This window comes from Diadema antillarum, unplaced genomic scaffold, assembly GCF_040938485.1.
Source record: "Diadema antillarum isolate AM-2024a unplaced genomic scaffold, OU_Dant_1.0 seq00001279_RagTag, whole genome shotgun sequence".
In the NCBI taxonomy this organism is placed as follows: Eukaryota; Metazoa; Echinodermata; class Echinoidea; order Diadematoida; family Diadematidae; genus Diadema; species Diadema antillarum.
Genome location: NW_027272059.1, coordinates 30,567 through 53,713, shown reverse-complemented (window position 1 = coordinate 53,713; position 23,147 = coordinate 30,567). Strand labels below are relative to the sequence as shown.

The 23,147-nt window shown below is 38.0% G+C and overlaps 1 protein-coding gene across 1 annotated transcript; it reads right to left on the bottom strand.

Moving 5' to 3' along the window:
• Positions 1 to 5,120: 5,120 nt before the first annotated feature.
• Positions 5,121 to 20,204, bottom strand: LOC139745609 (eukaryotic translation initiation factor 5-like). The gene is made up of 11 exons (XM_071656003.1): positions 20,127 to 20,204; positions 19,812 to 20,001; positions 15,802 to 16,060; positions 15,116 to 15,197; positions 13,646 to 13,818; positions 12,706 to 12,936; positions 11,745 to 11,891; positions 10,715 to 10,876; positions 9,247 to 9,411; positions 8,128 to 8,247; positions 5,121 to 6,822 (listed from the first exon to the last, which is right to left on the bottom strand). Exons 3-11 carry the CDS (start codon positions 15,871 to 15,873, stop codon positions 6,691 to 6,693), a joined length of 1,284 nt encoding a protein of 427 aa, XP_071512104.1. The 5' UTR covers positions 15,874 to 16,060; positions 19,812 to 20,001; positions 20,127 to 20,204; the 3' UTR covers positions 5,121 to 6,690.
• Positions 20,205 to 23,147: the final 2,943 nt, after the last annotated feature.

Here is a 23,147-nt window from a genome sequence, read left to right as displayed (position 1 = left end):
CTGTAGCTTTTAACAGTTGTCAGTGTAAATCACTGACAAAAAGTTTCATGAAACGGTCCCCATTAATGTACCTCTATATGTAGCGACCAATATATCATTTAAAAGGTATTATTTTGTACTTTATGACAGAGACTATACTTCAAAATCTTAAAAAATGGACTTATCGGTTTTTGCAAACAAACTCTTCAAGTGTACGTTTTCCATTTTTATTAACTCTTTTTGTACCAATGAGTCAAATGTGCACAAATTTTCCACAAAAACCTATGAAGAGGTAACTAATGTGGCATTTAAAGAGTTGAACCAGCTTTCATCTGTTTACGATTAGTGAAAGGAAGAGAAGTGAGTGCATGGTATGATGACCGATTAGAGAGAACATATGCATTTCCTTCCCAAGAGGATTTGAAATGCTGTTTAGGAAATAATATCTTCAATTTTTGATTAGAGGTTCTAAAATATTATTGATCATTTTTTTGTAATCATATCATGCAATTCTTGTTTGTTTGTTTGTTTGTTTGTTTGTTTGTTTTTATCATGCTGCTCCAAATCCCTATGTTGTGAATGCAGTGCAGACAAGAATTAATCTTTCTTTTCTTTGCCATTATATAGCTGGGGCCCTGCCCCATTTTTTTTTGTGTCTAAAACAAACAAACAAACAAACAAACAAACAAACAAACAACAAACAAACAAAACAACAGCAACAGCAACAAAGAAAAAGAAATGAGGGAAAAATCGGACACAAAATATGAGACAACTCGTATAACCGTGACTTTCTAGAAGTTCCGTCCTTACATTTTTTGAAGTGGGGAGGGGAACCATTAACCCTTGATGACCTGTGACATCCCCTATTAGTCACAACCACATATGCAAATGAGCTGAGGTGATGATGTTATCAGCTTACAACCTTGCTATATTGGTCTGTGCTCCAAAATATCATCAAGATCATGTTTTCATTGATAAATTAGCAACTATAACCATACCTCATTCAAAGTCATAATTAAAGAGTTTTATCGCAAAACGAGCTAACTCCAATTTTGTTAAGTTGAGATATTTGTGATTAAAGCTGCTGAAAAACAAAGAAAATGATCAGAAAATTCAGGATCTTTTCATTCATAACTTCTAGAATATTCCTTGTTTTGTCACAAGTGAGGTGCATATCACTGGAAAGGTTTAATTTTGCTCAATCTGATGATGGACTTACTTTGAAATGTTTAAAAATGGTGCTTAGCTCGTGATAAACACTTCAATTGCTTGGTTATTGCCATACAGCAAATACATCCATTGAATGCCAAGAATGTATTTGTTTTCTCTTTTATTTCATATTTAAAGGACAAGTTCACCTTCATAGACATGTGGGTTGAGTGAATGCAGCAATATTAGTAGAACACATAAATGAGAGTTTGAAGAAAATCGGACAATCCATTCAAAAGTTATGAATTTTTGAAGTTTTTACTAAGTCACGGCTGGATGAGAAGTCTACTCTAGCTTGTGATGTCATATGAGTACAACCATATAAAGAAAGTACATGTATACAGAAAATTCAAAATATTCTCACTTTTCTCATATAATAAAAGAACGTTTGACTTCTGTCTTTCAGAAGTCAGGGGGAATAACATTACCCCTAATATAAGACAGTAACAAGTCGAAGAAATGTGCACTTTATTCAAAAAGTCAAGTTTTTGTGAAATTCTCTTTTTATTTTCCTTATATTGTTGTACGCATGTGACATCATACACTGTAGTAGTCTTCTCCTCCAGCAGTGATTGCACAGATACTTTAAAAATTCATAATTTTTGAATGGATTGTCAGATTTTCCCCAAACTTTCACTGATGTGTTCTACCAATATTGTTGCCTTCACTCAATCCACATGTATATGAAGGTGAACTTGTCCTTTAAGAAAACTTAAACGAAGATGTGCACCTACAGCTTTTTTTTTCTCTCTCTCTCTCCCTCTCTTTTTACGCGAGCTGCCTCTTGTTAGTTTGTATGTGTGTATGTTTTTTTCTTTTTAAGGCATTTTGCCTTGATTACATTAGTTCAGTTCAGTAATTCTTCACAAGGAGACTGCAAAATACAAGAACCTAAGATATGAAAACCTAACTAACCCGAAACAAACACCCTGGACAAATTCTTACACTAAGTTGCTTTCACAAAGGAAAAGAGAAGGAAGAGAGAGAGAAAAAAAAAACCAACTGATTACGTGGTGTGAAGATAAAAGATAAAAAATAGAAGACTACAGCAAGTTGGTTGGAGCCATGTGGTCAGCAGTGATTGCTTGATTTTAACAGAAAATAAAGTTGGATTCTCTAGTACTTTTGCAACCATTAAAGGATCAGCACAATTTTATGATTCCTTGGTGTTAGTATATAAGACATTAATTTTGGTATAAATTGAGACTCAGATAAATTCTTATGAATAATCAAAGTTTTTCTTATATTATTGTTTTTCTTATTATTAAAAGAACTAAAACTGTAATGGGGACGCTTTTAAGCTGTCACAGAGCCTATTATTCCAATAATTACGTCCAGCAAATGTAAATATTATAGACATATATGTATATATATATATATATGTATATATATATATATATATATATATATATATATATATTTACATTTGCATATATGTATACATGTATATATATAATGTATGTATGTATGTATGTATAAATATATATAAAACGATCATTAGAAGCATGCCTGTGAAATAAATACACTTTAGGCATGGGACTAGGGAGTAAGAGAATCAAAAGTTTTGGGTTCTTTTGGCAATATAAGTGAGTTTTTTCTTTGCCTTGATGTTTGCTAAGAATCATCAGTCATTTCTAACAGCTGTTGCTGGTACTTAAATTTTGTTAATCTGCAGTACATAATAACTTCATGCATGGATATTTGGTACAAGTGTAATGCCCTTTAAAAGCAGTCTCTATTACCAGAAATAAAAAACAAACAAAAACAAAAACAACCACACACACACACACACACACACACACACACACACAACTCATCAACCTCTGTCTTATTTTGCATTCAGCATTTTAGTCTGTCCTACGAAAGCAGTCTCTATTACCAGAAATTAAAAAAAAAATGAAATAAAATTTGGTCTGCACTTGTGCCTGTCTTTGTAGGTGTAGATCAGTTGACATACAAACTTTACAATACTTTCTAGTGTCCAAACATGCTTGACTAAAAGTTCTCTGCACTGCACATGTTCAGTTTAGATCTCGTGACACAAGTGGACTTCGGCATTGAGTCAGTATCTCACTGTATAGGCCTTGCTGTGACAAGAACATATTCTGTGTACACAAATAAAACACCATGTATTTTTGTGAACAGAATGTATGCCAAGTACAAAGTACAGTGTAGTACGGTTTTGGCCATGTACATACTGTACACACGAGTCTGGTACACACACACACACACACACACACACACACACACACACACACACACACACACACACACACACACACACACACACACACACACACACACACACACACACACACTTTTTTTGTTTTATGATATTCTTTATTTGAGTTTCATTCAATGTGAAATCCATATTAACAATAAAATTAATACGTCCACCAACAAAAAAAGAAAGCAGCTGTATTCTTCTTTCTTGTGCTGCTAAATCATTTTTCAAACATACAGTACGATATATTTGATTCTTTTTACCAAATCATACCCTGTTTTTATAAGAGAAATGACATAAAAGTCTGCATAATTCTCAGAAAAAGCTATTTTGATCAGCCTAATCAAGCCAATCCGAATGTGCCTTATCACTCACACACCGAATAAGAAATGTGTGCTACTCAATCACTTTTTCACTTAAGTTCCTTTTTTTTTTCTTTTTTTTTTGGCAGAGCACACGCTATATACATAAATATATCAGATAAAGTATAACTCTTAAAAGGGAAACACACACACTCACACACACCAAAATAATAACATGAGGACTTATTGTGTAAATTACAGTTACATACATGCACTTTGCCTGTATTCTTATATGTTACTGGAATGTGATCGAGGATTTATCCCCTGAATTTATTCTTGGATACATGTTAATCTGAGAATAAATCAGATACTGGAGACAAGTTGAATGTTATGTCACCATGTCATAATGTGTCCTTCTGCACTTTAGAAATAAACATCTTGATCATGATTCAATACTGGGTGTCATTTGTCCTCACAAGAGCCATTATAATACTTCTGTAGCCAATTTTCAATATCATTTCAGTGTTGCCAAATTTGCACTGACCTTCGAATATCCTATACTAGTATCCCAATTCACAACTCTCTCCGTTTTTCTTCCTTCCCAACTTCCCTCTTGGTTTCTCATTTCAGTCCTTCCTTCCTTCTGAAATACATCACTTTCACTTATCTGCGGTTTGTATTCTGTCCCCCACAACATTCTACAGCACATAAACCTGCTTCAATTTTGTAATTGACATGCTGTTAGTACATGTTCAGATGACATGTAGGGCCTATGTGTAAATGCTGATTAGGTGAATGTTTGTGAACACTAATTGAATTGATTAATTTGTACAACACTTCACACCATTACATGTAACCAATTTCTGTTTTTGTTGAACACAACACAATTTTGATTACCATTCTGTAATGGAACATTGTCATGTAGTCCTACAACTAGTGTACTTATCAACAAATAATTGCTACTTGAGTGTAAAAGACATTTATTAGAAATACTAGTTCCACACCATCCTCCACTTAATTTTTACCTCTCTCGCAATCCCTCAAACTTTCATGTTCTTTCACTGGATAAGACATAGGCTGTTGAACAGTTCATTACAAATGGCAACAACAGTCTTACTTGACACATATTTCTCAAGTTTAATTTCATATCAGGGCATGCACATAATACACACAAAACATATAACCATGCTTGTTCTGTAAACGTAGAACAAGTGAAGTTTTTTTCTTTTCTTTTTTTGCACAACAAAGTCAATCACAAAATAATGTCCTTCTTTAATCCTACACGTCACTGTATTTTGTGAGCGTCATACTCACTTTTTCAAATAGTCATGAAAACTGTGATATGTATTTAACAGCACAAGTAACAAGCGTCTGCTAAATCTGCAGTTCTGTACTTGACATCTAGGATGTGAAAAGTGACAACTGCCTTTCTTCACACAAGTTTCTTGAACCAACATACAGCACTACATCAGAGATCACAGTACATCATCTATAACATAGCTATGGCTATAATACCTACAGAATAAGGAGAAGTAACCAACATAAGCTCAGGGTATGAATGTTGCCTTACAATACTGTAGTTCACTCACTTCATTTGAGTTCTTTCACCTTACTTATCAATTCAGAAGTGTGATGAAAAGTAGCGTTTTGTTGTTCTTCTTTCCTCAAAGTGGAAGACCACTTCACAAAAGAATCATTTGTTGAAAGTCTGTCTTCTGGACCATATGAACAGTCTCTTGAACAGACCGCATCACACAAACTGTAAACCAATACATGTCCCAAATATATTGCCAACCATTTTGATTTGGAGGTTTCTACATCAATTCAATGTCTTGATACAGACATCACAAATTTATGCATATGGTTTTGCAATTGACAAATTAAAGTCACACATTGTATGCTCTAAAGGGCAACATTCTGATAAGGTTTCAACCATGTCATTCAAACTGTACTAAGTTGTAGAATAGGATGTGATTACATTGTTGCTCTTCATTACAAATCCTTCATATCAACTCATCTATACAGACTGCTGTTTACATGTTTGTTACAATTTGTTGATGATTCAGATACAGAAAGATAGCAGTATTGTATGAAGTATACAGATGAATTCAGAACTACACCAGTACGTCATAGTTCTTCAACATCATGCTTGATGGCAACAAAGCCATGAAGTCAATGAGACAATAAATGGTAATTTTGATCAATTCTTAATTACAATTTCATCTTCATGCATTCAAACAAATATTCAACAAATGAGAAATATAACTCAAAAGAGTGTACCACAAATACTAATACCGCAATAATATGACAAGTCTTTTATCATAAAGTTTCGGATGAAACCCCTCAGTCTCAACATCAATCAGACCCAATGTTTGTTTGTTTATTTGTTTTTTCATCACAATCATAATTTTAAAGATTTGTCCCTTTTTGTTTACAACCAGACATTCCATTCAATGAAACACCAATCAAAAATATGACTAAATAGCAATTTTGACACAAAATTCAAATGCAATTTCCTCTTTTCATTCCAATATATAATCTTCCAAAAACTGTTTTCCCTTTTCATGCAGAGAAAACATTCTCTTTCAAAGTACACAAAGTGATGAATTGTGTAGTGACACTAGCAATTACATATATTGTGGCTGAAATACTGTAAATACAAATAGGCAGCAGCAAGTGTTTTCATAATGCAATACACATGACATATGGACTGTTTCCTTCAATTCTTTTTAAATGTGACTTCTGAGAATGATAGAACATCAGTGAATATATATTGGTATAATCTGCACATCCACTAAATCCACCAACATCATAAATTTCTAGTGGTCAGAATGGATGAAGAAAGTCACCGTATATACTGCAGACCTATGAGCGGACACGGTAATGCTAGGATAGAGAAGGTGAAACAAGGGGAACAAATGTACAAGTGTCTATGGATGTCACAGGGAAAAGGAACAATGTGTTACAGGTGTCCCTTTAGATGTCATCGATGTCAAAGTCTTCCTCTTCCTGCTTGGCTGGGGCTGGAGGCTGGCCTGGTTTGGCGTTGCTAGGTGATGTCACAGTCTCCACTTTCAGGCCTGCTCCTCCACGGTGACTGAAGGCCACCTGAAGGTAGGAAGGAAAGAATTCATCTTGACTACCAAGCTGTCTCCATTGCACTCATCTTGAGCCACATTCACACACAGGAGGCTTTTTTTATTGTTGTTCTTGTGTTTTGTTTTTTTAATCTTGTCTAAAAGAAAAAAATTAAATTACTTGGATGCAAATGAAGCATTTTGATCTCCAGACTGTGCATGCCTAAACAATGACCAGAGCATGACCCTGGGCACCTGAGTTTTGCAGACGAAGGAACTGTTTTATCAAAAGATATAATCGATTTTAAATTTCCTTAGTTAACACACAGGCTGCCATAGACTTATGATAGAAATCAACTTTATAATCAATTTTAACTCTTCATAAAACAGGGCCCAAGTGTGGCAAGTAGCAATATGGGATTTTTTTTCCCATAACATTAACACATACTGTGTAGGGCAACTTGTCACTAGCTCCTCCTCCCCCCCCCCCCCCCCCCCCCCCAAAAAAGGGAGAAAATCCACCTGGACTGATTTTTGTATCGCAATGCATATCGCAAGAGTTTACCATTTTTGTGTATCTACATTTTTTTTTCACTTTGCAAAATTCAATTTTAAATAATGATCAATTCTGAGTGTGTGTGAAGGGGCCTTCTATAACATCTGCAGGGCTCCATTCAATCAAATCTTGAATGTATGGAAACTTGCTGGACAGAGAAACCTTAAAACCAAAGTTTCTGTGCAACTCAGAACATCAAAAAATAAGAAAAGAAAAGTGCAAGTGGTTGATATTCTCCTGCAACAAGTTACATGCTAAGGTTTGCATCATGACAGCATGTTTCACTGCTGAATTTAACTGGTTCAAGTTTATTTGTGCCAAGATGTCAGATTGGTGATGGGTTCTGCTTCTGACAAAGTAGCAAGAACATGTAAGCCAATCACCCATAGAAATACATCCACCAACAAGCATTCATACATACAGTGTACCAACAATAAAACTAAACAATGATCAGAAGGGGTCTGTCATATTGCTAAGGTTGGAGCAGTACACAAGAAATATATACGCCGAATATTTCGCGAGTCAGGTGCTATTTGCAAATTTAAAGACACGCGAAAATATTGACTCTGATCCAGACATGAATATGATGTGCACGTGTACATTTCTCTATTCAGTACCGTACTCCACGATCGCGAATTCAACCACACATGAAATTGTCGGGAACTCCCAATTTGCGAAAATTTAGAGTCGCTAAATATATGGCGTATACAGTAGCGGAGACAGTAAGTATGAGTGCCTCATCCTGCAGAAACAAGTCATGAGCAGCTCTCCACAGCCTACCTCCACTTCTTCATCCTCACTGGAGTCCTCCTCCTCGGCCTCCTTCAGCCACTTGATGAAAGGGGCTGCCTTCTCGTGGATCTGCTGGATCATCTCCTTGGATACATACTTCTTGCTGGGCTGCAGGCATTTGAATTAAAAGAGAAATTAAGTGTACCAGTTCACATTTCACTGAAATAATTTTTTTGTTTTCCTTTTGATAAATTTTTACAGCATTCCAGAGACCATTTCCATATCATGTAATCCAGTGGTGTAAATGCAAGACAACTTTTTTTCATCACTTCTAGTTGTCCTTCTTTATCATTGTTTCATTTCCTTGACTTATGTGGTATTTGAACAAGAATATTTTGGTACAGAGAAAATCTTGGCAATCTTCAAAATTCACAATCTTCATTGTTTGGCGACAAATCTTTGTTTTAAACACACTTTACTTTCTCTTTCATATGGAAGAAGAAAGGAGGGAGAAATCCTCTACTTGCAAGAGTTTCTGCTGCATTAACCTGTTGAGGACGAGTCCCGAGTATACTCGGGCAAGTGTCTATGGGAAATGCGTGTTGTAGCAAAATCAGACCGTCCTCAACAGGTTAAGGACCCTATAGCATGGAGATTCATGGAGTGGTAAGGTGGGCCTGGTTTCGGTATATTAGAGAATCCCAATAACAAATTGTGTACAGCTTTTTCACTGATCTCTACGTAAGTGCACACACAGCCAGAGAATCTCGATTGGCGTCAAACGTTACCGATGAGTGGGCACTTCGATGCACATATTTGCTGATATGTGGCTGGAGGCGCTATTCATAGTTTCGAATGTACCACAGTGGGTAGCGAATGAAGACAGATTTAATCAGACCACCCATGTTTCCCCATGCTACCAGGGTCCCTTTTCATAAAACTTGCTATCAGTGACAACTGCCACATTTCTATGACAAATTTGCTCTCAGCCAATCAGATGCAAGAATTTCAGTAGCTTGTAACAACTATAACAATTTGTCATTGATAACAAGTTTTATGAAGCGGGGCCCGGGTCTTCAAGAAAAGTACAGTGACATTTCACTTATTGATCATACTGATGAGACACTATTCTAATCATGGTAAATCTATCATGATAATCATCCTCACCTTAGCTGCCCATGCAATAATGACCTCCTCCTCGACGAGGTCCAGATCATAGATAGTCTTTAAGATGATGGGGACCTTTGGGATCAAGGTCTTGGAGTGGAGGGAGATGACCTGTTCCAGACCACCAAGAAGGTATTTCTGAGCCTTGGGGTTGTCAGTGACAAACTACCAGATAGAAGACAAAGGAAGAAAATATTTCATCATGAAGAAACACTGGTTAATAAGCCTGAAACTTTTGCTATGCTTTTGACCTTAAACAGACGTGTACAGTTATACATGAGTATCTACACTGTATATCAAATATCTTCTACTCAAGTTCATGAGGTCTGTGATGCTGTAACACGTGTAATTGTGTCTCTCAAAACAAAGAAGAAAATTGCTGATGGGCATCATGAAAATTATATCTTACAGTCAAGACAAAGTTCTCAGAAGGGCTCAAAATTTATCTTTCACCATTTGGAATTTGCTAATACATTGAAAGGGTCTACCAGGGAAGTTACCTGGCTGACAATATTTACCAGGACAATGAGTTATTTTTTATGATTTTCAAATCAAAGATGTTGCATACTTTAGATCGTATGCATACAGATTTTATTCCAGGTGCACCCTCCCCACCTGTAGTGGGTAGGTAGAATGTTACATGATGATCGATCGTGCCCTAGCCATCACATTTTCCAAGAAGCTGCATGTGATTCACTCTAGCACAGAAGATCAGAGGATACTGCCGTGACCAAACTTGTTAATTATCGATAATCACTTATTGAATTTGTGCATTTTTGTCATTACCTGAGTGAAATTGTGTTACTCTAGTGTTACTTTCACACTGCCTATGCATATGTGTACAGTTTAGAGCAAAAATTGACAATTCTGTAGGCACATGAAAACTATATTTTCCCTTTAAGAGGGTCTTGCTACATTGTTAGCATTTTTAGGCACAAAACAATGAGCAAACCATGTGAGCTATGATGTGAAGCACAATCTATAGACATGACTGGATGCCACCATACAAGCATCCATCAATAGACACATGGACATGTGAAAAGCCACCCCTTGATTCACTCATGAGACCTGAGCCGACGACTCTTATCACATTTCTGATGATGCATACTGATGATCAAACATATTAAGAGTTCTACCATTCCAGTGACTTGAAGGGGACAAATCTTATCTTGTTCACCACTATCTTCATCTTGGGCAAGTGCCATGCTTAAAAGCATTTAGTTACTGCTGTAAAACCATAAATTTTCATGTGCATGCATTTTTTGTGAATTGCGAGAGAAGCTAAAATTCACGAAAAAGAAATGCAGGCTAAAGCTTCTTTCTACAAAATGCATTGTATGCCAGTGGCAATTTCTGAAATGTTCATGCCACAAATGTTTCTACTTGTACAGTATCATATATATACATAGACTCTCTCATTGCTCGGCCCTCTACAGATAGCTTTGTGAGGTACGACTACTCCACTTACCCTAGCAAAATGCAGCTTGTACTGCTTGAGCTGCTTCAGCAAGTTTTCATCCAGCAGTAGCTCAACGAGGACGAGGGCAGCCTTGTCCTTAACTTCCAGACGCTCTGCTTCCCCCAGGAAGTCTTTGTCCACACCCTTTGGGAGGCCCTCTTCTTTCTTGGCCTTGGTAGATTAAGAGAGAGGAGGCATGTCCATCAATTCTTACTTACAGGCCACTCCCATTACAATGAAGTCCTTAGGACTGGCAGTTTTCTTTCACTACATCAAAATTTCATTATAGCTGAACAATAAAGTATGCAATGGAATAAAGACAGTAATTTTGGGACCTTGATTTTAACTTCATTGTAACAAGTTTTGTTAAAATTGTTTGTTATAATGCGAGTGCACTGCCCTAGTATATCTGTCTTACTTATAATGAGTGTTGTTCAAGTTATCAAAGTTTCTTTCATATCCTGGCAATGTTCTGCACCACAAGGGATTTTTCATGAGTGATGTTGCATGAAGCAATGATACACCACATGAATCCAGAGCTTCATACAAATATCAAGTTCCCTGACTCTTGGTGAAATGCAGCGATGACATTGCTGAGAACACCCTTGTTGTGCGAAGTACAAGGATGGAATTTCGAGTATCTCTATCTTTCTTTACTTCCCCTATTGTACTTTGAACTTGATTTATCAATTAAATCTTAAGGGCAGGATTAAAAAATTTGATGCACTTTATCAACTAGCTTGGGGCATGCACAGCAAGAAATTAGATACAACTGCAACCTCTATGTGTGCAACGCTTGTGGCATCTTTCTGTCACATTTCAGGGAGTCATTGTACTTGGTGCAATGTGTTTGGAACTCTTTACGGGTTTTTTGACCAAGCCCACAAATAAAAGGCTATCAATAGTGTCTGTAAAAGATGTTAGGCTAGTCCAAATTTTAGTGGACTTCCGTGAACATCATACTTGTTTTTGTTCTTTTTTTGTTTTTTGTATTTTTTCTGGCTTTTTAAAGATAAGACTCTCAAGAATATCTCCTTACCTTGACAAACTTGTAAAAGATGTCCAGTCTCTCTTGTTGAGTTTTCTCAAGGTCATCGTTGAGGGTCAAGCCTTTGGCTCCTCCGGTCAATGACTGCATTCTTTGGTTCACAGCATCCTCACTGGTATCAACAGACCACTCATAATCCTGTGGGATGAGAGACAATGTGGCCAATAATGATGAAACAGTCACGGAATCGTTGCACCTGGGCCTGTCTGGTATCACAGCTAGAACAGATCATTTCACTGGAATTTCATACTCAGCAAGATCGACATGGAACAGTCGAAGTGAAATCTAAAGTGATACCCAGACGGATATTGACCCACATACAGTGGACTCCCATTATAACGAAGTCCTCGGGACCGGCAGTTTTCTTTCGTTATACCGAAATTTCGTTATAACCGAACAAATAAACAATAGAAATAAATAAGAGCAGATAATGTTGCGGCCTGAATGTTTACTTCGTTGTAACCGGAATTTTGTTATAACCGTGTTCTTTATAATGGGAGTGCACTGTACTTAGTCTTTACCAGATGCAATTTTATGTGGAAGCTGAGATACTTCCACACATCAGTGTATTCCACTTGTCAATAACTAGATGTATACATTCTAGTGAAACTTCTGCAATTTTGAAGTCACAATTCAAAACAACATTTTTGTGTCAGCAATAGCCTACCAGTCAATACATGACGTGGTTCACACACTGTGTACATGGTACAAAGGTTGGATGAATACTACACACACTACAGCATTTGTGTCTTCCTTATTTGGGAGAGGGGAAGACGATAAGGTGATGAAGTAAACATACCTGATCTTGTCGGGAAACAGAAATGCACATAAATCAAATGGCATGGCAGCTTGCAAGATACGAGTTGGAAAAGAGTTGTGTAGTATACTCTCCTGGAATCTCATGAGATGAGAGGGGAGGGGGTAGAGGTAGGGGGTAGGAGGGAGGGCGTACCTCAGCGGTATCGTTGAATTCCTCCTCTTCTTGGCAAGCATCACCCTCGCCATTCTGGTGCTTGGACTTCGAACTTTTGGTCTTGCGTGTAGTCTTGGAGGAGCCAGCACTGCGGGGGTCATGCTCCGGTGGGTTTTTGATGATGAAAGTGCTCAGCTTGTGCCGCAGGTCCACCATGCCGACATGACCACACGCAATGCAGCGCTGCCCAATAGCACCCTTCTTGACCACCTGCATTGACCACATAAAACAAGACTTAACGTCACATCCTGCTTGACGTTTCCCACTGGGTCTGCTAGTGGAATAGTCTTGTTTAGCTCTTCTATTTTCAGGCTTGTGACAAAGAATTTCCACAATCTCATCTGGATATTACGACACTGGAGCTCAAGAACCTTCTTTCCACATTTGTCACACTGACAGTCACCATAATATACACTTGGGGAGCTTAATTCAGAACACTGCATACTGCTACTGGATACCTGTCGCTTCCTTAGCTCAACCCATGGTGACATCACTGTGATCTTGACTTACTCTTTTTGTTTTGTAATTTCATTTCTGCAAATATTATTGTCATTCAAAATGCAAGCAGGGCTTCTCAAACTTCTCTTTCAACTAAGTAAGGTATATCAATCTGATATCAAGATTCATACTATTTTCTGACACCTCCATGTTCATATCTAATGACTCACCAGCTACAAACTAAACAAGCTATCAAGCTAAAAATATACATGCTTGTTCAAATGTCCCAAACCACTTACACAGACAATTTAATGTACATGCTATTTACTTGTGCCTGGAGTATGTTCTAATACTTCCCCCACAATATTCTATGCATGGCACTCCTATTTGATGAATACATGTTGGGGCGCTAAGTTTGGTTAAATCACAAGTAAATTACACACTGTACAAATATATCTCATATGTCAGTACGAGTACTTACCAACAAAGTTTCTGGATTATCACAGGCTGGGCAGAGGACATAAGCTTTGATGAAGTCATCCAACAGGTCTTGCAGCTTGCTAGCATCATGCGAGCCATTTACAATGAAGCGATTATTCTTGAAATCAAATTGAGTTTGGGCGCCAAGCTCACAGCCAAAGAATTTTGTTGGATCTGAAATGGGCAATGGGGGATCAGTTTTAATAAATGCTATTCACAAATGATACTTTTCCTTTAAAAAAAACACCAAAAAAAAACCACCAAAAAAAAAAAAAATTGCAATTGCAATTATATCATATGGAGCTTCATAGGAATGTCTATTATCATTGGAATCATTCAAAAAATTCATATACAGCCTGTAGCTATTGGAAGCAATAATTTTTACATTGGTTACTCAAACAATTAGTGGAATCAGTCACAATCCTCACCTATTTTCTGTACAAACTTCAGCATATGGTGACTGTAACTGAAGCCTTGAGGTAGGCTACATTGACTGCTATTGTGAGAAAGCAACAGCTGATACTTGGCAAACTGTGGATCACATTATGGGCTGTCTGTGCACACAACATACCTCCGTGTGTGTGCAAAATCTCAATTGATCCCTGCACACTTCCTTTGAATATTAGATTAACCTCACTAATATGTGTCAATCAAATCTTACGTTTTGTCTGACTGAATACTGTCTACTTGTAAGATTAATATCCATTGTATGCCATGGTGGATTGAGTACTGAATCAACATAGTTAATGATCTATTGCTACTCTTTAACAGCACAAGACTCTGTAGAAATGAATGTAATATCTTCCATATTTTGAGGGGGAAAATGTTAATAACAATATTTTCATTCATGACATTTTTACTGACATGTTCAGAAGTTTTCACTTCCATTCTCATAAAAATGTAGTCATACAACTAGGATTTTGATTAATGCACCAACGCCCCGTTAGCTTGGCAATCATGATGTACAGGCCACAGCCCATGGCATGAGGAAAGATAGTTTGTGCATTGGAGGTACAACAGATACAGATCTCCTAACCTTACTAACAGAAAAATAGTGATGACTTGGCTCAGAAGTAGGGAAGAAAGAATAGTTCCCATAGGAGTGTGTGGTAAAATTATCCAAAAAAAAAAAATTAAAAAAATAGGCAACTCCTATTGAAACAAGGGCTGGGAATTATCAAACTTCATATTCTTTCCTCCAAATTCAGAATGGTTGGGAGGTCTCTGTATATCTTTACCTGACAATGGTTAAGTTGAGAGCATTAATACCTAGAAGCTGAAGTCAACATAAAAAGAATAAAGATGGCCACTGTATGTCTGGAAAGTGTTAACATTCCGGGAAGTGCACGGGGATCCTTCTTCAGACCCTGCTTCCCTTTCAGATCTTTATACCAATTCATGTGTAGAACATCTTGGGAGATGGTAATAAAGCCTCATTAGCTATTAGACTAGAACAACACCTGGTACTCACACGTGGGTGGCCTACTCAAGGATTTGCCGATCTCCACCATGTTTGTGATGACAGTTTTGATGCCATTACCACTTCCCTCGACCTGCAGCATCAACAAAAGAGTGACAATGGTGAATGGGATGCTAAATCTTTTATGAAACTATTAATCACATAAAAACTAGAAAAGCACTCAGAGAGCACAGACCTCTGTGCTCTGCTGAAAATTGCCTAAAGTTATAAAAGTCTTGTGTTTACCTCATCAGCTTCATGCTGTGCCGTGCCTTGAGCAGAGCATGCCTTTCAGTGTATGTATGCAAACCTCAAATATGTGCAGCTTGAACTCCCTAAGTTCATTGACCTTATTTGCCAAAACTGAAAAGATAAAAAAATCCTTTAAAAATTTGTAAAAATCCCTGGATCACTACCAACATTTAATCATCAGTTCTTTGTGTCATTATCAACTTTTCCTGGAAATTTCACCCAAATCCGATCACAACTTTTTGAGTAATCTGCAGACAGACAGACAGACAAACAAACAAATGCCGACAAATACATATCATCATCCTCGGGTGAGGTAAGAATATGAGAAAGAAACAAGGACAGCAGTGTCCTTAAACATCCAAACACCAATTGATGCAAACAATGAAATGAAAAGTGCATCAAAGACTACACAATTACTGTCATGCATTTTTGATAATGTGCCCTACCTTGGCTAAGAGACGTGGCATCTTGTAGCGGTAGAACTGGTCAGTGACCGCTCGGTTAACGTTGAGAGACATTTTGACCACGCTAGCTGTCTTCTAATGTTGTGGTGATGCTGGTGTTTACTAGGCCGCCTGGTACAGCGATGATTTGGACGTATGGAATATTGCGCCTGTGACGACATAAACCTGTCTGGGGGTTGCTTCTGGACTCTACAGGGATGCCTCTGGCACTGGGCACAGGTGAATCTCACCAACAGTGGTTCTGGCAGGGAAGAAACAGAGTAATTCATTTTATTTCATTTCGATCATTTATTTCCACATTAAAAAACAACCATAGCATTAACATATTTACTGTGGGGGACCAACAACGGGAAAAGGCTCCAAAGTCAATTCAATGGTGAAATAGTCAGTTTTAACGAGAGATCTTTGAATCAGTAATTTAATTTTCAACCCTCAGTAATTTAATTTTCAACCCATGCATGTGTTCTTGACACATGACTTATACTGTATAACAAGTTTGTTTAATCAAAGCAATGAATTACACGTAACAAATCTTCATGCATCAAACATGATGAATGGGAAGAGGCTACAAGGCCTTTTATGTGATTAAAACAATAGAATTAGACCCATGACCCAGTGGGTCTAGCACTCAGTGGAGTATCGCAAGTTTACCATTCACGCATCCACACTAACAACAATATCAGCCAAGTTTGTAGAAAATTTGACCAAGCGCTAAAAGAAAAGGAAAAAAACAAAACAAACAAACATCAAAATGTGAAACTGGTCTCAATTTCATACCAGCCCAATGGGGTCCATCCCTGGATCGGAGTCCTTTTGTACCACAGCCATGTAGTAGTAGGCCCTATATTTTATCACCCATAGCACTGTAGAATTTGTAGCAATAGTGCATGCCAAGTTTGGTGACATATTTGACCATGTGATTTCAAGAAGAAAATGAAAATGTGAAGATTGTGTGCTATACTGATCCCTTCTTCTTTCAGAGCAGAATAGATTATAGAACGTGTCTCGACTCCAAAATCGCATCTTCTATATTGATGATTAATCTGTAACTTTACATCAGCCACATTCATGCATGAATTGCAAATGGGCATTTCCATAGTAACCGAATTAAAAGCCTTTTGAAACTATTACTGTACTTTTCACTTTCAGGGATGCTGGGCTATTTTAGTATTTTACGTTTCTAAATTTGTTTTACATTACAAATTGTACCCTCCCCTTACCCACCCAAGCTACAATGATGATCTTTTGCGAATGCTTTGAGAGATAGCTTTGCCCTAAAACTGATTCAAACAAGAAATTGATTTTGTAATTAGAACTTATGCAAAAATGAAAGAAAATTGGGGAGCAAACGCACTGCGTACTGGGTAGGTAGATCTACACACTGGACTGGAGTACTCGCCAAACCTTTTCTTGGTCAGTCCAAAGTGGCATATTGCATGCTTACGAAAGGGGGAGGATCGGGTCTAGACATCTAACGTTAGACAACAGATTTCCAGGGATGCCAAGTTCAAAAAATTTTTATGAGTGAGATTTTCATGACTCAGAATCTTGGCGAGCGCAAGCCCCCCCCCCCCCCCCCCCCCCCCCCCCCCCCCCGGCCGTTAGTTCTTAAAGGACAAGTTCACCTTCATAAACATAAGGATTGAGAGAATGCAACAATATTAGTAGAACACATCAGTGAAAGTTTGAGGAAAATTGGACAATCGATGCAAAAGTTATGAATTTTTAAAATTTTTGTGTTGGAACCGCTGGATGAGGAGACTACTACAGCTTGTGAGTCATATGCGTACAACAGTATAAAGAAAATGTAAAGAAAATTCAACATATTTTCACTTTTTTCGCATAATAAAAGAGCACTTGACTTGCCTCTTTCTAAAGGCAGGGGGAATGATATTACCCATAACATTTGTCGATAACGAGTCGGGGGAATGTGTACTTTTTTCAAAAGATGAAATTTTGTGAAATTCTCTTTATATTTTCCTTATATTGTTGTACGCATGTGACATCTAAGTTATTCACACATTGCAGTAGTCTTCTCATCCAGCGGTTACTGCACAAAAACTTCAAAAATGCATAACTTTTGAACGGATTGTCCGATTTTCCTCAAACTTTCAATGATGTGTTCTGCTAATATTGCTACATTCTCTCAATCCTTATGTTTATGAAGGTGAACTTGTCCTTTAATGATGCGATCAGGTGCATACTTAAATGACTATTTCTTACTTATTTTAAGAGACAAAAGGAAAATATACCTTCAATCATAACTATCACTTTAATCCTTTGATCTATGCTCCTTATTATGGGCCCAAATTGCAGACTTTGCCCGATGCGCGAGACCGTGAGACGACCCCTAAATGCTTGAGTCTCACTCAGAATGCGTGAGACTTGGTAGCTCTGGATTTTGTTACACTGCTATATTAGAGTATAGACGCTTGTTACAAAACAGACTGAAGCTCAGTCCGGGAAACCCGCTCATGAGGACCGCCCCCGCGTACGAGGATGGTCCCTCCTCATGAGGACCTCCCCCCTCCTCATGAGGCCCCCCGGGGAACGCCTCATGAGGCCCCCCCTTCACTTCTTATTCATCTCACATCTGACGTATAAATTGTCGCAACTTTGCACGGTGATTTTTTGTTACACACACATGTCCACTATCCATGATGAAAAGAAGAAAAAATCCTGTCTGTTTTTTTTTTTTTTAATCGAGTTTTAATCACCCGATGCAGAGCGCCCATCAAAACACGGGCGCCAACGCGTTCGCACAATGCAAGACTGCCGCACCTAGCGGCCTGATCCGACTAAATATTTTCGATGCTTTTTTCTGCGGCTCTCACCTCTCCGCGCACGAATCAGCCTCGTGAAGCTGAAGTCTGACATCTTTTTACACAAATTCGTAACGAGAAAAATTAAATCAGTACTAACCTGATCTTGTCCATATATTCCAAATTACTATTCCACACTGATAGAGTAGGTGGGTAGATGACATACTCCAGTTTGTTAGCAAAATAATCACTTTGTAGGTATGACGAGTTCACTTTCTTCGTCAATTCCGCCCACGATTCCGCCGTTTGGGCGCTTTTTCTGGAATCATCCCGCGACGCGACGTACGTCGCATACATCACGCATCCAGCACATACTAAGTACCAGACTGGTATGTGCTGGATGCGTGATGTGATGCGACGTACGTCGCGTCGCGGGATGATTCCAGAGAAAGCGCCCAAACGGTAAGCGGGCGGCGGAATCGTGGGCGGAATTGACGAAGAAAGTGAACTCGTCATACCTACAAAGTGATTATTTTGCTAACAAACTGGAGTATGTCATCTACCCACCTACTCTATCAGTGTGGAATAGTAATTTGGAATATATGGACAAGATCAGGTTAGTACTGATTTAATTTTTCTCGTTACGAATTTGTGTAAAAAGATGTCAGACTTCAGCTTCACGAGGCTAATTCGTGCGCGGAGAGGTGAGAGCCGCAGAAAAAAGCATCGAAAATATTTAGTCGGATCAGGCCGCTAGGTGCGGCAGTCTTGCATTGTGCGCCCGTGTTTTGATGGGCGCTCTGCATCGGGTGATTAAAACTCGATTAAAAAAAAAAAAAACAGACAGGATTTTTTCTTCTTTTCATCATGGATAGTGGACATGTGTGTGTAACAAAAAATCACCGTGCAAAGTTGCGACAATCTATACGTCAGATGTGAGATGAATAAGAAGTGAAGGGGGGGCCTCATGAGGCGTTCCCCGGGGGGCCTCATGAGGAGGGGGGAGGTCCTCATGAGGAGGGACCATCCTCGTACGCGGGGGCGGTCCTCATGAGCGGGTTTCCCGGACTGAGCTAGCTTGGAGGATCACAGGAATTACGTTCACACAATGAGACATCTGGACATTAGACCATGTGATGTAGACAGACACAGACATTACTCTAGAGGTCTCTAGTCTCTACTCAATTCATAGATTCATTAATTCTAACTCTTGTCTACATCATCACTTACTGTTAAAACTGCAAAAAGACATAAACACGACGAGGTGTAGAATGTTTAAGAAGAAAAGCGGAATGACTTCGGCTGCCTTTTGTCACGGACGAACTTGGAATTCGCAGTTGGAACACGCGTGCCCACAAACGATATCGTATTTTCAGTCCACGCTACCACTCAGTTCAGGACCAAAAATGTTGACAAATGCCTGTGATAAGGACAAAAAACGAAAGAGTACCGACATGTAATTTCATTGAAAATAACAAAACCATTAATTATAGTACAATCGGTGAAAGGAGCGAGGAATGAAAACGTTTTCGATGATTATCTTACTTGAGCCTGAGGGATATGTGCACCACGCAATACACACTCTGTCATGGAGAATGAAGCTTCGATGTTGGGAAATTGCGGGAGTCGAGTGCATATCGCATACGGATCCTACAGCAGCATGGGCATGGGTACACTTGCACACAGTTACTACGCATCTTTTACACGCATTTGGCAATGCATAAAACATATGTCTCGTTCCCTTGCGCTATCTTTTAGTTTTTTTACGTGCAGGGAGGAGGGAAGATTTTTCTACGCAGTACAACATATACGTCAAAACTAGATTACAAATCCAGCTGTTTACAATGATACCTTGTCTGTGTGCATTCAATCCTTTGATTTTCTTTCTTACTTTTTTGTTTTTTCAAAGCTAGGATATGATCTATGGAGTTGGACCCCAGTTTTTGGAAAGATATTTGCTTGTATAAACTAACATGATATACTTTAAAAGAAAAATTCGGATCTGCATAGACACTCAACAAAAATGGCTTTATTGACATTTATTGATAACCTCAACTACAATAAGGCAAGGACGGGACGTTTTTGAGGGTGGGGGTGCTGTGGGACGGGGGGGGGGGGGGGGTCAAGGTCAATATCACCCCTCCTTATCTACTATAATATACGTTACGTCGACATTTTGGACTTTCTGCCGGAGTGTCTGATGAAATGATGTTATGTCCATCACCTGCTTCTTTTAAGCGTAGTTGATATATCAAACACTTCATGAATGATAGTGTGCTGGTAAGGTTCCATTTCTTTCCCGCTATTCTCTGTTTATTTGTTTTTGTTTGTTTGTTTCTTCTTTCTCTTTTAAGCACATATTAAAATGTATGTCTGGTAGAGCAGTGGCAACACTGGAGAGGCTACGATGGATAAATAAGACCTTATTATTATTATTACCGTGGTATTATCATTATTATTACTACTACTGCTACTACCATTATTATTATTTCTGTTATTGTTATTATTGTTGTTGTTCAGGTTAGACAAAATAATACAAACAGAACAAACCGGAACAACAAACTATAGAATGAATTAGCATCAATGATAATGGGTTTATTACAGGAAGGCACCACGGTGTTGCAATACATTCTTTGTGTTCTCTTGAATGAAGACATAGAAGCACATTGCTTCATGATATTTGGAAGACCATTCCACATTTTAAGGTTGAAATAACTTATTGTGCACTGCAAAAACTCATCCTTGATTTAAAATTGGGTTTTTTGTACATAAATTTCCACCTGTTTTGTACAGCATGTATACTTTTATACCTCATTTTCATTTTTTTAAACAAAATTAAAAGAGCATGGCAACATAATACTTCTAAACAAATACATAAAACAAACAGTTTGAGTTTTGTTAATATCAGACCCTTTCCAGACATTTGAATTTGATAATAAGATGGGAAATTGGTGGTCTTGAGTTTTTCATAATTCTTATTTCAAGCTTCTGAAGATTTAAAATTCCATTTTAATGACATGAATCTCAGTTCACCCAAATAATATTGCAGTAGGCCCTAAGGTATAAGGTGTGGCAAGATAAAGGTTTGATAAAATCTAATGTGAATATTTGAGATTCTTACTAGTAAATCATGTAACATATACATGTACATGACCTTGTGTTCCTTGTTAAGGAAATAAATTTACTTGAATTGAATTGACAAAAATATCAAAAGGGAAACATGCTTTAATTGGCCTATTCACAACACCTGTCTTCCTTATTTTCACACATACGGTATCAATTCCTTATTTTCACACATACGGTATCAATAATTATGTCCATTCCATGTTGATAAAAAAGATATTAAGATTTTTTCTTTCTTTTTTTTTTTGGCAATTGACTTTGACCTTAAGAATTTGACCCCGTGGCCAAAGACAATGAGACTCTTTACCTGCATAGCAATGGATAATACATGTACATGTAAATACTTTCAAGTACTGCAGAGATATGGAGGAAAGAGTGAAATTTTAAGAATTCGACCTTGATATTTGATCTTTGACCTTAAGCGTGTGCACCCAAAAAATGATAGGCACAACTGCATGGGTCTGCATCCACTCATCGATACATACATAATCTAATGTCAAGATTTATTTGGATACCTCAGATGGTTCTTAGTTATGTTGGTTATAAATGTATATGTTGGTAACTGATTGACAAATTGCCTTACATCGATGTAAATAACCACTGAATTGATCGGTGTTTTAGTAGTAGCCATGATAAAAAGAATCATGGGCGCACATACTCGAGCAGGATTCGAACCTACGTCCTCCTGATCACTGGACAGGCGTCATTTCCACTAGACCACCGAGCTTTTGACAGTCAGCAAGTGTTGGTTGCTAATCCTTATACATGTACAAATGTAGCATGCAACGGGTACTGCGTAATTATTCAAATTAAGTCGCAAAATTGATTATGGACAGAAGGACGGATGGACAGATGGAAGGACAGACAGAAAGATGGGCGGATAACCAGCGGAGGCATAAAACTGACAGGAACTCAGAACAAACACAAACAGACCAACACCCATTACCAACTACAAAAATTCACTTACCGTACACTGTTGAAATTAAGAAAGGGACTGCGACAAAGTCTAACTCTTATGACGTTTCCGCTGTACTAGATGACCGACGTAACTGAGCGATCCTCGGAGCGGAGACCATTCTGAAGCCAGGAACATTACGTCATTCTCCCAATTTCAACATGCGCGCGCGCGTCTCGCTAAATTACCGATGGGTAGAGCATGTAGAATCCGCGAAAAACTTGCTTGATGCCAGGCCTTGCAATACCGTGACTTGTCCCAATTTTACATTGTATCTGGGTAACTGCTGAGGTTTCTTTCGTCAGTAGGTATTGCGAATGTTTTCAACTATTTTTTTCCCCGCAAATATTAGGAAGAATTTGCAGATAAAAGAGAAAATACAGACGTTGAATATAGGGTATTTAGGTTCCTACCAGAATAAATTATTATTTTTTTTTCCTTCCAGTGACAAGTGGAGTAAAAGAAGTGATAAGTAATCTTCTCAGTCT

Excerpts from the sequence above, each read along its gene's own strand:
- LOC139745609 (XM_071656003.1), bottom strand. The coding sequence starts at position 15,873 with ATGTCTCTCAACGTTAACCGAGCGGTCACTGACCAGTTCTACCGCTAC. Across the intron at positions 13,819-15,115 it reads CTTGAGTAGGCCACCCACGT|ATCCAACAAAATTCTTTGGC; the intron begins GTGAGTACCAGG and ends TGCCCATTTCAG. Across the intron at positions 9,412-10,714 it reads ACAAGCTGCATTTTGCTAGG|TTTGTCACTGACAACCCCAA; the intron begins GTAAGTGGAGTA and ends TCTATCTGGTAG.